Source organism: Sapajus apella, unplaced genomic scaffold (genome assembly GCF_009761245.1).
Source record: "Sapajus apella isolate SASKATOON/1434 unplaced genomic scaffold, GSC_monkey_1.0 scaffold25, whole genome shotgun sequence".
NCBI classification, from domain to species: domain Eukaryota; kingdom Metazoa; phylum Chordata; class Mammalia; order Primates; family Cebidae; genus Sapajus; species Sapajus apella.
In genome coordinates this window covers 26,214,851-26,230,692 of record NW_022436965.1, presented here as the reverse complement: position 1 = coordinate 26,230,692, position 15,842 = coordinate 26,214,851, and the positions used below count along the sequence as shown (strand labels likewise).

Here is a 15,842-nt window from a genome sequence, read left to right as displayed (position 1 = left end):
ATTGATCACCTGTTGTGCCAGAAACTGTGATAAAATTTTTTGCGTGTGAGCTCATTTAACCCCTGTAGTTCTGCTGCAGAAAAATGATACGCCATTTTACGGAGAAGGTAACAGACTCAGGGAGGTTAAGTAACTAGCTTAAGGTTACAGGAGCAAGGTCAAGGAGCAGAGCCAAGATTCAAACCTAGATCAGACTGCAAAACTGTGTTCCAGCTATACCAGTGGTTCCCCCCAAATTATCCCATGAGCTTTTTAAGAAATGTGTATTACTGGGTCCAATCTACAGAAATTCTGCATCGTTGGGCCTGGGGCTGGTCTGGGAGTCTGTATTTTTAAAGTAGCCCAAAAGTATGGATTGGAAACCAGTGCCCTTCACCACGCTGGAAGCCTCTCAGGATTTTCCAGGTTGTTCATTGAGACTCTGCTCTATCCTAATTAATGTTTTTTTTTTTTTTACATGATTGTGTTAAAGGTTACCATAGGCTTCTAACATGGTTCTCTCAGTTGGCACCTTTTTCCTACCACAAACCCTATTCAGACACTTCAGTGGCTCCCAGAACCATCAAGTGGTTCTCATGTCCCCGCCTTTACCACGTCCCAAAGTTCCTCCCCTCCAGCAAGGTGTGTCTGGAGCCATGTGGGGGCGGGAGGAAGGGGTGAAGTGTTGAGAGATGCAACCCCCCTTCCCCGTCCTCGGGGGCGGGGTGCTGCTAAGCTGGTCTGGGAAGGGCTTTTGCCGAGGCACGGGCTGTCAGAAGGCAGGCATCCCAAATCAACAACCTTGTCTAACGTGGCCCCTCTTCTGTCTCTTGTCTCCCGTGCAGTGGGCTCCCAGGACAGCTTGCTGGAGATCACCTTCCGCTCTGGAGCCCTGCCTGTGCTTTGTGACCCCACAACCCCTAAGCCGGAGGACCTGCACTCGCCGCCGCTGGGCGCGGGCTTGGCTGACTTTGCCCACCCTGCGGGCAGCCCCTTAGGTAGGCGCGACTGCTTGGTTAAGCTGGAGTGCTTTCGCTTTCTCCCGCCCGAGGACACCCCGCCCCCGGCGCAGGGCGAGGCGCTCCTGGGCGGGCTGGAGCTCATCAAGTTCCGAGAGTCAGGCATCGCCTCGGAGTACGAGTCCAACACGGACGAGAGCGAGGAGCGCGACTCGTGGTCCCAGGAGGAGCTGCCGCGCCTGCTGAATGTCCTGCAGAGGCAGGAGCTGGGCGATGGCCTGGACGATGAGATCGCCGTGTAGGTGCCAGGGGCCAGGAGATGGAGGCGGAGGCGTGGCTGGAGGGGCCGTGTCTGGCTGCTGCCCTGGTAGGGGATGCCCAGCGAATGTGCGCTGCCGAGGAGAATGCCAGCCAGGGCCCGAGAGAGTGTCAGGTTTCAGGAAAGGATTTGCGATTCTGCTTTGGAGGATAAAGTGGGGGAAAATCGGATTCCCAGAGGTGAATCAGGTCCTCTTCTACTTGTGACTAGAGGGTGGGGGGGGCAGGGACTTCCAGAGCGCATGGCTTCAGGAGAGGTTCTCTCTCCAGGACCGCCAGGCTGCTGGAGGACCTGCCCCTACCTGCTATATCCTCAGGCTCCCCCGCTTTGTCTGTGATGTCCCCGTACCCCATCACTCTCCCCGTCTCCATGGTCCCGACCATGAAGGGAAGCCATGCGTACCTTCTCAGGTACTTTGTTTCTGGATATCAGGATGCTGTGAGTTGCCTAACCCTTCCCCGACCTTTATTAGAGGAGTTCCTTCTCCAGGCCCTTGCTGAGGTTGTAGAGATTGAGTGCTCTGGGCTGCAAAAGCCAGGCTAGTCCTTGTAGTGTGAGCATGGATTTGGAATGTGTCACAGTGGTTAAGCTTTTAGAGGAACTGAATCCAAACATTTTCTCCAGCAGGACAATGAATGTTGCTTCAAAGGGAGTCTTGAAGCTTTAAGATGGTTCAGGCCCTTGGGGTGAGAGCCCAGAGGGAGGACAGCTTGTTTGCTGCTCCCAGTCAGTTAGATCTGATTCTTGTTTCGAAAGCGCTGCCCTGCCCACCTCCTGCCTGTAGCCCAGCCCATCTAAATGGAGGCTGGGAAGTGCCCCTCACCTCCCCTGTGTCCTGTCCAGCGGAAGCTTTTGCAGCACTTTACCTCTCTGAAAGCCCCAGAGGACCAGAGCCCCCAGCCTTACCTCTCAACCTGTCCCCTCCACTAGGCAGTGGTGGTTAGTTTTTACTGCAAAAAAAAAAAAAAAAAAGAAAGAAAAAAGGGAAAAAAAAAAAAAAGTGAATGCAGGCTGTTAGCTGAGACTGTGAGACTGTGTTTGTCCACTCTTCAGAATCACTGCCACTTGGGTCAGGGACCACAGCCATGTCACCCTTGGCCCATCTCTCTGGGTGCGTGCCTTGAGCACACCTGTCAAAAGTGCCATGTGCAATTGTCTTGTCTTTTATGATCTAGGCATTGCCTAGGGATCACCACTCCTTAACAGGCTGACTGGGGCAATGAGGAAAAGCTCCTTTGTTCCTATAAGGCCAGAAGCGGCTGTTAACAGATTTCAAATGCCTGAAGAGATTGCTGAGACCTTCTAGAGTCATATGTTCAGGGAATTAAGTCTTTATCCTAGACAACAAGCTACAGATGCAAACTGCAGTATTATTGGAGGGTCAGTCAGTAAGGATATGATTGCCCCAAAATGGAGTTCATCGACCCTAGCTTTGCTCTAGAATTTATATACTGTAAATAAAAGTACAACCCTTTTCTAATGGCCACAGTTGGATTTCTTGTAGCCCAGAAAGTCCAAATTAAAGGAAATAAATGCAGTTTTATGTTAGCCCTCCTTGGTGCATCAGGGTGTCAGCAGATATAGGATAGGGTGGTGTGTGTGTGTGTGTGTGTGTGTGTACACACTTGTGTTTATATACCCATGTGTGAGGAAAGGCGTATACGTATATGTAGGATTGTGACCAGACAGAAAAGAGTGGGGATCTCCAGGGTATTTGAATCAACAACAGATTTGTGTTTTCTGATGTGCATTTAGTTGGGGAGGCATGGTTCTGTTTGCGTTGTTTTGATCTAATTTGCCATTGGAAATAGGTACAGGTACATGGAGAAGGAAGAACCAGGAAAGTGAGATCCATGAAACTAAATGAGCAGCTGTCAGGAATCCAGTGTGGCTGAGCCTACCTAGCTTATGAAATCTAACCCAGAGTTCCTTGGGTCTGAGACCGTTTAGGTTATTAAGATTTTGAACATCCAGAGGAGTGAAAAGTCTGTTTTCTGGATGCAAGCAGGAGCTGAGGATAAAGCCAGAGGCCAGTGGATTAGGTGTGTGGAATGTGGATGGAGAAGGCTTGCGTGGGCTGTGGCCAGGGAGTGGGTGAGGAAGGTAGTTTCTAAATGGCCTATAAAAGCTTGAGATGGGATAGAAGAAAGGAAATGAGGAGATTAAAGAATTGGAGAAACTAGTTATCTGTGTTGCTGACTTTGGGACCCATTCAAGACCCTTGCCCTTGGGGTGTTCCATGGTGGTTTCTTCCTGCCTGGGCCCCATCCTTTCCCCAGTTCAGGCCCTCCCTGGAGGACTAGTTTGTGTATTGGCATCCTCCCTAGTGTGACCTAAATCAGTGCACTCTTAGTGTGTGGAGATGCGAGACAAAAGACAGAGCTAGGAGCCTTGAAGGATCACCAGCCACCGACCCTCCATCAGAGCCGACTGGGCAGGAAAGGGAACATGACAGACCTGATTTCCCAATGATGTCACCCCGTCCTCCTCCCTCCTTGCTGCTTGCTCTGCTAACTCGACTCTGCCTTCCTCTTTTTCATTCTTCTACTCTGCCCTATATGGAGGACAAATGGACACCAGGGGTGCTGACCTTATTGGTGCCTGTCCCAGCCTGCCCCAGGTGCCATCAGACTCGTGCACAGGAGGCTCCCACAGTTATGGAGCCAGGAAAGAATTTCTCCGCACTGGATGGACTGTTTATTGGGATTAAAAATTATATTCCTTATATTCCTGCTTATATCAATGCTCTCTCTGTAAAACCTCTTCCTAGCCTCGTTTCTCTCAACTGATCTTGTTTAGGAATTGTATTCCTTTTATTTACTCTTTGCTTGACTGCTTCCTCCTAACACTCTACCTGCTAGCCCTCTACTCCCTAAAACTGTTGTGTCATTAACTCTGTTGGATCAACTCTCTGGGAAAAGATTCTGTTAATGTAAGTGCACTTACTCCCTGGATGTTGTCACTAGTCTAGTGGCTTTTGCTAAATAAACCTTTCTTATTTCTAAAAGCTTTTCCATTGTCTTTTCTTGCTGCTTCTGTTCCACCTGCTCCTTTTCTCCCCCTCACTTCTACCCCACTTCCCAAGCCAAGTGGCATCAGCTCTGTGACATGGTTCCCAAGGGTGTGGGATTGAGGAAGGATTCACAGGTTCCCTGAAGGAGGAAAGGAAGATGGTGGCTTCATTTACACTTTCTATAGATGAGACCTGCAGGATCAGATGTCATCAGTGGTTCTTAACTAGGGATGATTTTGCCTCACCAGGGGACATCTGACAATGTCTAGCGATGGTTTTGGTTGTCACAAAGCTACTGGCATGTAGTGAGTGAAGCCAGGGATGCTGATCAATATCCTACAATGCACAGGACCACAACAAAGAATCATCCAGCCCCAAATGAGGTTGGGAAACTCTTGTCTACACCCGTTTTTGCTGACTCTGCCGATCCCAGTTTTTTTCAGACTCCAAATGCTAGAATATGCAGGGAGTAGCAGCCAGTTTGTTTTTTGGTTCTGGGTTTTTTAAGGTAGGGTCTCACTCTGTCCCCCAGCCTGCAGTGCATGATCATGGCTCACTGCAGACTTGACCTCCCTGGGCTCCGTGATTCTCCCACCTCAGCCTCCCAAGTAGCTCAGACTATAGTTGTGTGCCACCACACCCAGCTAAGTTTTGTATTTTTTGTAGAGACAGGTTTCACCATGTTGGCCAGGCTCTTGAGTTCAAGTGATTTTCCCACCTTGGCCTCCCAAAGTACTGGGATTACAGGTGTGAGCCACCACGCCTGGCCAGCATCAAGTTTTGAGTGATTGAAAAATTACTACATCATAGATATTTGCCAATATCACTGTATAATTGTATAATCAAGATTATACAGCTCACGCCTGTAATCCCAGCACTTTGGGAGACCAAGGCAGGTGGATTGCTCGAGCTCAGGAGTTTAAACCAGCCTAGGGAACACGGGGAAACACCATATACAAAAAAACATGAAAATTAGCCGGGTGTGGTGGTGAGCAGCTGTGGTCCAGGCTACTTGGCAGGCTGAGGTGGGAGGATGGCTTCAGCCTGGGAGGCAGAGGTTGCAGTGAGCCAAGATCACACCACTGCACTCCAACCTGGGCAATAGAGTGAGACCGTGTCTCAAGAGAAGAAAAAAAACAAAAAAGATTATACTATTTCATTAACTTCATGACTAAATATCTGAAATATGTAGTTGGTAGAAGTTTGAATAGGTCCGTTCCAGAAATGTTCATATTGGGGACAGAAAAGGCTCCTCCCCATACCTACCTGGGAGGATTATGTATCACTGAGACACAGCTCAGCAGAGAAGTCCTGACTCACGAGAATGTAGGCTTCTCTGCAAGGAGTAGAAATGAAAGGGTGGAGGAGGCTGGTAAACGAGGGGCTGTTTGAGGAATGAGGAGCTGTGGGATCGCACAGAACAGACTTTACAGAAGCCAGGTCACTTTGGCTGGAACTTTTAGCCATTTTGCAGGCAGAGGCTGTATTAGGCCTGATTCTTTGTCAGGCCCAGGCTAGAGAGAAACTTGGAAAGATTAGATCAACTGGGTTCACGTGCCCTTTGTTCTTTTCCGCCTGAGTAAACTGAGCTGAGCTTTATACCCCATCTGTAAAATGGGGATAGTATAAACCACACAAAGCTACAAGGGAGAGTAAATGAGATTGCACTTAAAAGGACCCACTGCCAGAGAGTACCTGGCAGTGACCCAGGATACAGCACAATTTACCTTTCAGGGAGCTTCCTCCTTCCTGCACCTGTGCTGCTCATGCTCTGTTCAGTGCTGGGTGCTTTTTTCTGCTCTTCCAAAACTTACCTCCCTACTGAGAAAATTCCTGGGGTTACATTGATACTACATTAAATGTGGAATGTGGAAAATGCCTTGTCTTTAGGGAGAAGACACTAACCACGAGCACCTGCCAGGCAGGATGGGCACGTGCTGTGGCACCTGGGCTCAGTCCGTGGCCTTCTTGTTTTCCCTCTCGTGACATGTTGTGCATGTTGTACAGATGCCATAGAGGAGGGAGCGTGGGGTTGACGAAGGACAGGAGACAACAGTAGCTCAGAGTGAGGACTAAGAAGATTGCCCAGAGCCTCCCATTTGCCCTTTCAGGGCACGGGGTCCTGGGAATGATGTCGGGGCTGCCTGGAGACCCCCACATCCTGGACTGGACAGGTTTTGACCTTGTCCTGGCCCCCAGCCCAGCTGGAGCCCAGCAGTCAAGTGGACTCTGGGATGCAGGCTGGGTAGGGTTGGGGACAGAATGGGGCCAGAAGCATGGCTCAAGGGCACAGGGCTGGAGTGGTCTCACAGCATATGATGTGATGGGGATCGAGCCCAGCCTCCCTCCCACGCTGTGGGGAACCGGAGAACCGTGAATGAGATTTTTAGCAGCACACTGATAAACAGAGCAGCTCTGCTAAGCCATAGAGTAAGACTCAGGAGGAAAAGCCATTGCGAGGTAAGGGAGGGAGGACCCTCCGCGCCACCTGCTGGCCAAGCCCTGAGGGAGGCAAAGACTAGGGGAGCATTTGTGCCAGGGTCCCTGCAAGACAGTGCCCACGGCAGTGGAGGGGCCACTGAGTCATCAGCGAGGTGAAGAAAGAGGTAAATGAGGCTTGAAACGACCACCAGGAAGCATTTGGTGCTTTTTAAAAACCACGTTACAGTCAAGATGGGTGTCCTTGATGCATCCCTGATGCTTACTTGTCTTTCTGGGTCAGATGGGACGGGAAGTTCACTCAGAAATATAGGAAGAGTCAGGGCTGCCCACTGGGCACATTACTTGGTAACAGGAAGCAATAGGTTCCCATGTTTACCTGCGCATTTTGACCTGGCTCAAAGCAGCCATGAAAAGATGTTTCCTGGGTCAAAAGTGGTTCTGTTCTGCTCCAGCACAAGATGCCTGTTCTAAGTGAATGATGGTGGCGCATGTGAGCCCAGCCCCGGGGAGCTCAGCCCCATCTGCCTCTTACCTGCCTTATATTCTGAGGCTTATTGTCTTCCATATTCCACCCCTCAGAAGATCTACCATCAAAGAAGCCTTTAAAATGGCAGAGATTCTTCCCCATGCAAACAGGAAAGGGCATCCAGCTCCGTCTCCCCAGGGTGGAAAAGCACCGACCACATAGGAACCAAGCAGAGGCCAGGACCCTAGAGCAGTGGTTCTCACAGCTGAGCTGCATCAGTCACCCAGAGGGCTGGTTAGCACACATGGCGCCAACCCTAGCCCCAAGTTTCTGATTCGGTAGGTCTGAGGAGGGCCAGAGAGTTACCAGGGGATGCTGGTACTGCTGGCTGGGCACCTCACTTTGAGAACCTCTGCCTTAGAGGATATTCCCAAACTTTAGGTATTGTCTTTGGTTTTAAAAGAGAGAAAGAAAAGGGGAGGGAGTGTGCCTGGTGTTACTAGGCAACCATTAACCAAAGGGGATGGGAGCTGGGTTCTGGGAAGGACAGCAGGCACTGTGACGTGACCTCAGACTGGACAGAAGGCTGTGACTAACTTTATTGGCATCTCTCTAGAGACATAAGTCGGCTTCACTGCCAAGTTGCCTAAGGTGTTCAGCAGGACTACTTGAAGGCCTGACAGCTGCCTAAGGAGAGCCTGTCTCCCAGCAGGGCCTTCTGCTCCTTGCTCCAGAGGGCTTTGAGCTTGCGGTAGTACACCTTGCAGCTGAAGCCCTCCCTGAAGCCCCTCCTGATGTGGCTTTTGAGGAAGTCCAGGGTGGGGTACATGCGGCAGCAGGCCGCGCACTTGTAGCCATTCTGCTGTGCTGAGTGCCACCTGGAAGCCATTAGGATGTCCTGGGATGTGATGGAGTCCAGGCCATGTCTGAATTTCTTGGTGACTTCTCGGGGGCAAGTGTTCTCTGTGGAGGAGGAGGACGAACAGTTGCTCTCAGCCATGTCCTCAGAAAGGCCGTTGTCCCACTTGCCCTCATCCTGCTGCTCCTCTGGGAAGTTGTAGGCCTCCAGGTGGCGCTCTCTGTCCGCACACACGAAGTAGCTGTAGGGGGAGAACCAGGGCCTGTAGATGATGCAGTTCCGCCTCAGCTGCTCCCCGCGCTGGCTGTCCCCGAAGCTGTAGTCTGCAAAGGAATGGACCAGGTCTGAAAGCAGAAAGGGGCAGGGGAGCCAAGGATGCTAGCAGAAAGTCAAGAAGCAGACATCAGGCATGACCTCGGTTACTTCCACCCCACCAGGATTGCAGATCTGAGAGCAGACGCAAGACAGTGGGGAGAGCAGCTGAGGGCATTCCTTCTCGCTGCATTCTTTTTTTACGGGTACAAATGACCGGCGGATTGTGGGGTGAGAGAGGCCGCTTTTAGTTAGTAAGCCTCGGTATTTGTCAAGTCCTTCCTTTCCTGGAGACACTGTGTCCACTGAGTCCTCTAAGGATAGACACAGGTGACCCAGCAGACAGACAGACTGTCCTCCCACAGTTCCTCTTCCCGCCGCCCATGGCAGTGACCCTTTTTTCAGCCTCACTGCCCATCCTGATTCCTCCACAGCCCTCTCAGCCAGAAGCTGCTCTTGCACACCAGCTTCAGAGACAGGAGAGGGGAGGCAAGGCGAGAGCCCCAGGCCTGCGGTGTCTACCGAGGACGAAGGGCCAGAGAGGAGGCTGCAGGTGACAAGCTGCACATGAGAGTCCGGCTTCCACACACCTTGTCTCCCTTAGGGAATGAGCCCCTGTTCATCCTTAGCTTCTCACACATTCCCACCCAGAGTCAGAGAAGGCCTCACCTGGTGAGAGCACTGTATTTTGTACCCCTTGCTGGACAGTGATGCTTTGGTACTGGGGTGGCAGGGCCTGCGCTGGGCTGGATGCCTCCGTGGGCACCGTTATCTTTGCAATGTCTGCGTTATAGAAGAAACACTCTGGTGAGTTGAGCAAGGTTGAGATTCCACTTCTTGGGACTTCCCCCCAACCAGGCACACCTAGAGGCTCATCCTCTGTGCTTTCAGGCATCTCAAAGCTGAAACGGAACAGTGACCTCTCAAACTCAAGCAGCCAGAGCTATTCTGGATGACATCCTGAGGAATTCCAAATGGGCCGTTTCATTCAGGTCTCAGAAAGATTCTCTGGAAAGTAGAATTTATGATGTAGCCCAGATGACACCTCTCTGCTTGGCCTGCCCCTCACCTGACCCTGACCCTCCTGCATCTCATCACATGAATGACTTCACTCTGCATTGCCAGTCTTCTGGGCATCCTGGGACCCAGAGCCACCAGCGGCAGAGCAATGTTGCATGCCCCCTTTGAGAATTGTCCAGTTGAAACATCTCATACCCACAGTCAGGGTTCCCGTGGCCCATCCCTGCATGGCACACCCTGGAGTAGCTGCTAACACTTGGACAAAAAGCTGACCTGCCTCAAATCCCAGAAAAGCAGTTGTGTTCAGTTTGGGGGGTAAATGTATAGATGTCATGTATATAGATGGATGCTTAGGAGGCCACCTCCACTAAGTGGTATGTCTCCATTTGACTGTGCATAGGGATCCCCTGGGGATCTTGTTAATAACATGGGTACTGATTCAGTGGGTCCAGGGTGGGAGCCTCAGATCCTGCATTTCTAAGAAGCTCCCAGACGATGCAGACGTTGCGGGTCTCAGACCGTATTTTGAACAGGGAGCCCTCAGGGTGTCCACCTTTATTCCACGATGTGCTCATCAGTTTACCCTGCCGCTTAGGCTTCTCTCGTGGTTTGCTACTCCAAATCCTCTCCAAGATTGTCAAAACAGAGCTAAAACTAGTTTCTGCTCTATGTAGACATATTGCCACCTCGAGATTTCATGCACTCTAGGGGGAAAAACTTGATGATAAATGGAGGCTGAGGCAGAAGAATTGCTTGAACCCAGGAGGCAGAGGTTGCAGTGAACTGAGATTGTGTCATTTCACTCCAACCTGGGTAATAGGAGCGAAACTCCATCTCAAAAAAAAAAAAAAAAACGTTTCCCCCTTTATTCCCTTACTAAGAATCAGTATATAGCAGGAGCTACTTACCACAAATGCAGCATTTTGAAAAGTTATTTTCTCCCCATATGTAATTTGACTTTCTCACTAAATCTTGGTCCTATAACATGATCTGGTAGAGTACTCAATTATAAGCCTCAAAAAACCCCACATCTTTGTGGCCCTGGTGGCACCAGAGTTTACCTGACAGGCTGGTGGCACGAGAGGACATAATGTTGGGAAAGGCACTCAGGGTGGAGGAAGAGATTTGAGGTCCAGAGATGCTGAGGAGTGAGAAGTTCTCCATGTTCTGACCACTGCAGGGTACAGAGATCACACACCTGCTCTGGAGAGGCTGGCTGGGTTGTCCAGACGATAAACATTCTGAGCACAGTTGATGTCACAAGGCACAGGATTCCACTCCCCAACCAGGTGACCTTTGAAAGATGAGAGGAGGCTACTACAAACAAGATTAAAATGTGTAAAGATTGTTTATACCTTGCCATTCCCCAGTGGCAAACCCTGATTGAGAATACCCAGAGAGAAGGAAGAATATAGTAAACATATTACAGAGACGCTGTCTGTCCCCGTTTATCTTTATTTTCATCACTTTTCTGTGTTGACACTGTCTACCCCAACCCCTTCAGCCCTGGAAACCTCTGTCCTCCCTGAATGCTCCTCCTTCTCTTCGCCTTTATCAACCTAATCTCTGTCAGCAAAATATATGTTTTGTTTTCGTTTTTTAAGGTTTACGGTATATATTTTTCACATTTTCTTCAGAAATTCAAATTCATAAAAGTTGCAGGAAGAGGCTTGGGGCAGTGGCTCAGGCCTGTAATTCCAGCACTTTGGGAGGCCAAGGTGATTTGAGGTCAGGAGTTCAAGACCAGCCAGACCAGCTTGGTGAAACCCCCATCTCTACTCAAAATATAAAAATTACCCGGGCATGGTGGTGGGCACCTGTAATCTCAGCTACTCAGGAGGCTGAGGCAGGAGAATCGCTTGAACCCAAGAGACAGGTTGCAGTGACCCAAGGTCACGCCACTGCACTGCAGCCTTAGCGACAGAGTGAGACTCCATCTCGAAAGTTGCAAAAATAAAATCAATACAAAGAACACTCGTATGCCCGGTATGCAGATTTTCCTATTAACCTTGGACCCCATTTGCTTGATTAGTTCCCTTCCTCCTATTCCCTGCCCCATGTATATGTGTGTATACTTAATTTTTTCTCTGAACTATTTGAAGGTAAGTCATAAGCACTATGACCTTTTACACCTAAATACTTCTATGTGTATTTCTTAAGAATAAGGACCAAATATTATTTTCAGTGGTTGGTGCTCTTTTTAGCAAGTGACTAAAACACAAATGAGTGGCTTACTCAATACTGTTTTGCTCATTGTTTAAGTCAGTTTGATGGGGAGACTCTGGGACTCCAGAGAAGCAAGGTTGCCTCTTCGTTTTGCTTGTCCCATAACAACCTCGTGCACTGGCGAGGTGTGGAATAAGGTGAAGATGACTGTGACAGTTGGAAGCTAAGTTGAAGGTGCCCCTTTCTAGATTATCACAACATGTCAACTAGTTACAGAAAAGGGCTGCAGATCTAAATGGCAGGTATGTTTATGCTGCATGGGTGCTCTGGCCCGCTCTGGAAATAGTGATGGGCTTCTTTTGCAGTGGTGTGGAGCATGCATGAGTGGAGTGTGAGTTAGCTTCTGCACATGAGAGCCCAGAGTTGTCTTCCTGTGTGTATATATTCACAGTAGTGGAAGAGTCAGAGGACGATGGGGAGAGCATGATTCCCCTCGTGTTCCTCCCCCATGGCCTGGTTTGGAGCATTAGGATGTGTTGGAAAGTAAATTGAAGCCTCAAACTTTGGCAATTTGGGGGGCATCTGCAATTTTGTTTGAGCCATTATGGCGTAGAGAAAGCTTGAGAGTGTGGGCATCGGCTTATGTGACTTCTAATCCCCCATCTGCCATGAGCTACCTGTGTGATATTGTTCAAACCTCTCTGCCACTTGGTTATCCCATATTATTACTTTAGACTAAATTGGAGTGGATGCACGTCTGCCTGGCTAAAGCCCAGTGATTTACATGTGGACAGTAGCATCCCTGTGAGTGATCACACGGGACCCTCAGGACTTGGAAGTGCATTCTGTCTTAACCCATCACATTTCTCCCACTGCCAACTTCAGACTTTCCCACTGGAACCTCAGATCTAATGTAAAGGGGGCTCAAAATACTGGCGGGAAATACGGGAGGCGGAATCTCTCAGTGCCTGTGTAGAGTTTTAAAACATGACCCTGTTTTGATTTAGTCACTGATAAGCTTGCGGGAGCCTCGTGGTTCAGGGTGCACACCACTTCTCATAGCAGGACCCTTGTCTTGTGTGCTGTGTCCTCCCGAGGTATGCTGCTGCTGGTGGCCCAGGCAGGAGGTGACACTCTCAAAGCGATTGGTCACTACGTAAAATGTGTCTTTCTCTTGTTTGTTTCCCACCTGCTTTCCGAGCTCCTTTCTCGGACAGGTAAGATACCCTGTTTTTTGTGGATGACTTACATCCCCAGATGCCCTCCTCTGCTTGAGTTGTATGCATGTTGGCGGGGGGTGCTGTTGGGAGGGTCGCCTGGCTGGGGTATAGTCATCTCTCTCTCCTCCATTGCCATTATTTTCTGAACCACCAAGCGTCTAGTCCTAAGGCAAGAAGGACAATGTGTGGGGGTCATTAGAGCCATCATCAAGAAAGGGACCCATTGTACATCCTCAGACATGGGGATAAAGTGACCCCCAGCCAGAGCCCCACTTCCACTTTGAATAGAAGGGCAGTTCTCCTGGTCTAACCTCAAGAGCCCCTGAAGACCACTCCCATAGAGGGGGTTTTGAGTGGCTTTTATAAACGGAGAAAGGCTTGTGAGCAGTTTCCCTACAATGCCAGCCCATCATGCACGTTTTAAGAATTCATAGAAAAGTCAAATTTAGTTGAACAAACTTATAAAATGGCTATTAAAGGCTCTATCATACAAGACCCTAAGCTAGGCGTTGTGGAAGGTGAAGAAACACTTCAGATGCTGTGGCCTCTCAAGGAGCTTACCATTTTAAGACAAGGTGTATTTACTGGAAAGATTTAGACAAGTGTAAAGGGAGTGCGTGATAGGTTATCTTTCAATTACTTGAGAATTCAGTGCATTTTATAGACCATGTTATGAAGGATAGAGAGAAAAAATACAGGAAATCCAAATTGGTACATAATCCAGAGTTACGTTTATTACTAAGAGTCTTTTAAAAATAATAGCTCATAATTTACGAATCACCTTGGCAGGTATTTTGGTGCTTGCCTTTTTAAAAACGAATATGTCTGCTCTGAAAATTCACTTTAAACCAGTAAGGAAACCAGCAAGGAAATATCTGATTTGGGAAGTGGGGGCAATTTGCCTTCCCCAAGCATTTTGTATGGTTTCATTATGGTCTATATACTTTCTGGTTTGGGGGAATATAGTTAAATGGTTTGGTTTCCAAATCTTCTTTGCTAGTTTGCAATGACATGATTAAAGAAAATAAGAACGATATGGGACCTGACAGGCAAATTGTGCCAAATTGGATGATGCGGCAAGATACACACTTAGGAGAATCATCAGGAGTTGACCCTGCTTGCTGTGGAGCGGGCTGGAAGCTTCTGCTAGAGTGGTGGGTGTATCTGGAGCCCAGCCAGCTAAGGTCCTGTGTCCAAGGGATGCTGTCATAGTGTTCCCTGGCCTGTCCTCACCTTGCAGTGGTGAAGATCGCAGGGTTCATCTGCAGAGAGCAGTCTCCACTCCTCTTCCCACAGCTTTTCCTCCCTGCCACCCAAAGGCCTTTAGAATATGGTGTGTCTAGGTAGTTGGCCCAGCAAGGATAGCACCACTGAAACCACAAAAAAGGTTACCATCGGCCCAGGATGCAGCAGCGCAGGGCAGCGAGAACTGGTTTACACAAAAATTCAGCAGAAGAAAAACTGCACCTAACCCCAGTTACTCTTAGAAGAAGATCAGTGAGAACAGACACTTAGCAGAGGTGTTGGCAAGGAAAGGAGCCTAGTGATCAAATGATCCGGTAATTGCCTTCCCTCAGACTGACAGCTTATCTGGGGTAGTTGTTACAGACAGAAACCTTGATCCAGGTTCCAAGGCCTCAGAGTAGGTCTGGCTGCCTGATGACTGAGCTGGATTTCCAGATAGGGAGAGGATGCCCAAGTGTGAGTGTGTGGACAGCATGGCTTAGAGCCTGGAGCTCCAGTCATTTCGGTAACAAACTTTGAAGCCACTATCTTGGCCACCACAGTTTCCTATCTACAAAATGCGTATTGGTGATTCAAGATCTGTGCTAAGCATCAGCTATGTGCCAAACCCAGGCTAGGCATTGAAGATACAAAGATGAATGAGGCATGGCCTCCTTGCAAATATTTATGACCTAACGGGTTTATACCCAGCTCTTTGAGTTCATTTTTCAAGCCAAAGAGGATCCCTACAAGAAGGGCCATGTACCAGACATATATAGGCAGCTATTCCATGATCCAAAGCAGGGCAGAGTTGTGGACAGAGCCCTGAGCTGTGGGTTAGAAGGCCCGAGTTCTAGTTCCAGTCCTGCTAGTATTTAGCTGTGTGACCTCAAGCATGGCGCTGCATTACGCGGAGTCCCGCTTGCTTCATCTATAGGTAGATATCCTTCCATGCACCACCTCCCTAGGTGGCTGTAAGGATTAAGTGAGCTGATGTTCATTAGGATCCTCGTGTTTCACTGGCACTGAGCACCTATCCATTTGGTAGGAACTGATTCTGAACCACCACTTAGCATCTCTGCAAGAGCTGGCCCACTCACTTGAGTCCAACCTCTGTAGACCTGAGGAGGGGCTGCCCCATTTTTCATGGAGAATATGTGCTGTATTCATGTCCTTCAGTGGGGAGCATCTAAAACCAAGCCTCATCCATGCCGTCCCTCCACCAGCTTCCAACCCTCTGAGAGCTCAGCACGTGCCCAGGGCAATAGAAAAATCTCGTGTTTCGTTGCTTCATCCTCATTTTTTCTTTACTTCAAAGGGCCTGGTGATTCCAAGGTAAAGGGGCCAAGCCATGAGTCAAGGAGGCAGGTTTAAAGGAAAAATTTTATTTTTTTAAGGCTAGGATTAGTCACTGATTAACGTGTGTGGGGCAGAGCTAGAATTTCTAGTTCCTCTGCCATCAAGAAAACTGCAGTGGAAAGTTCAAGAGTGCCTTTGCTAGCTCTTTCTTGAATATTTCCAAAGCCTTGGAAGATTCTAAGTTTTGGGTGTGGCATAAGGAAAGCTGAATGATAGGGCAAGGTCCTGCTCCCCTTTCCTCATCATGTCTGTCTGTCCCCTCTTTGTTCATAGTCGACCACGGCATGTTTGAGAATTTGAACACAGCCCTCACTCCAAAGCTCCAGGCCAGCCGCTCCTTCCCCCACTTGTCCAAGCCCGTGGCCCCCAGCTCTGCCTCTCTGGGCTCTGCTGAGCCTGGGGGGGCGGGACTCTGGGTGGGCAGCAGCCAGCACCTCAAGAACCTGGGCAAAGCCATGGGGGCCAAAGTGAATGACTTCCTGCGGAGAAAAGAGCCCTCCAGCC

The 15,842-nt window shown here is 49.3% G+C and overlaps 3 protein-coding genes across 6 annotated transcripts in view; 2 read left to right on the top strand and 1 right to left on the bottom strand.

The window, feature by feature from the left end:
• The window catches only part of NOS1AP (nitric oxide synthase 1 adaptor protein), a 299,267-nt gene extending 295,003 nt beyond the window's left edge, over positions 1 to 4,264 (top strand). For all 4 annotated transcript variants that reach the window (XM_032291581.1, XM_032291580.1, XM_032291582.1 and 1 more), the window contains one exon: positions 825 to 4,264. In XM_032291581.1, coding sequence (XP_032147472.1) covers positions 825 to 1,240 — 416 coding nt within the window. In that variant the 3' untranslated portion in view covers positions 1,241 to 4,264. The remainder of the gene's footprint in view (positions 1 to 824) is intronic.
• A 3,526-nt stretch (positions 4,265 to 7,790) lies between these two features.
• SPATA46 (spermatogenesis associated 46) lies at positions 7,791 to 10,533 on the bottom strand. Its single transcript, XM_032291125.1, is given in 4 exon segments — positions 7,791 to 7,847; positions 7,849 to 8,360; positions 9,019 to 9,132; positions 10,431 to 10,533. Coding segments are annotated over 4 exon segments (786 nt in total).
• Positions 10,534 to 11,285: 752 nt separating this feature from the next.
• Positions 11,286 to 15,842, top strand: part of CUNH1orf226 (chromosome unknown C1orf226 homolog) — a 9,377-nt gene continuing 4,820 nt past the window's right edge. The window contains exons 1-3 of the mRNA XM_032291124.1: positions 11,286 to 11,720; positions 11,764 to 12,752; positions 15,612 to 15,841. Coding sequence (XP_032147015.1) covers positions 12,635 to 12,752; positions 15,612 to 15,841 — 348 coding nt within the window. The 5' untranslated portion in view covers positions 11,286 to 11,720; positions 11,764 to 12,634. The remainder of the gene's footprint in view (positions 11,721 to 11,763; positions 12,753 to 15,611; position 15,842) is intronic.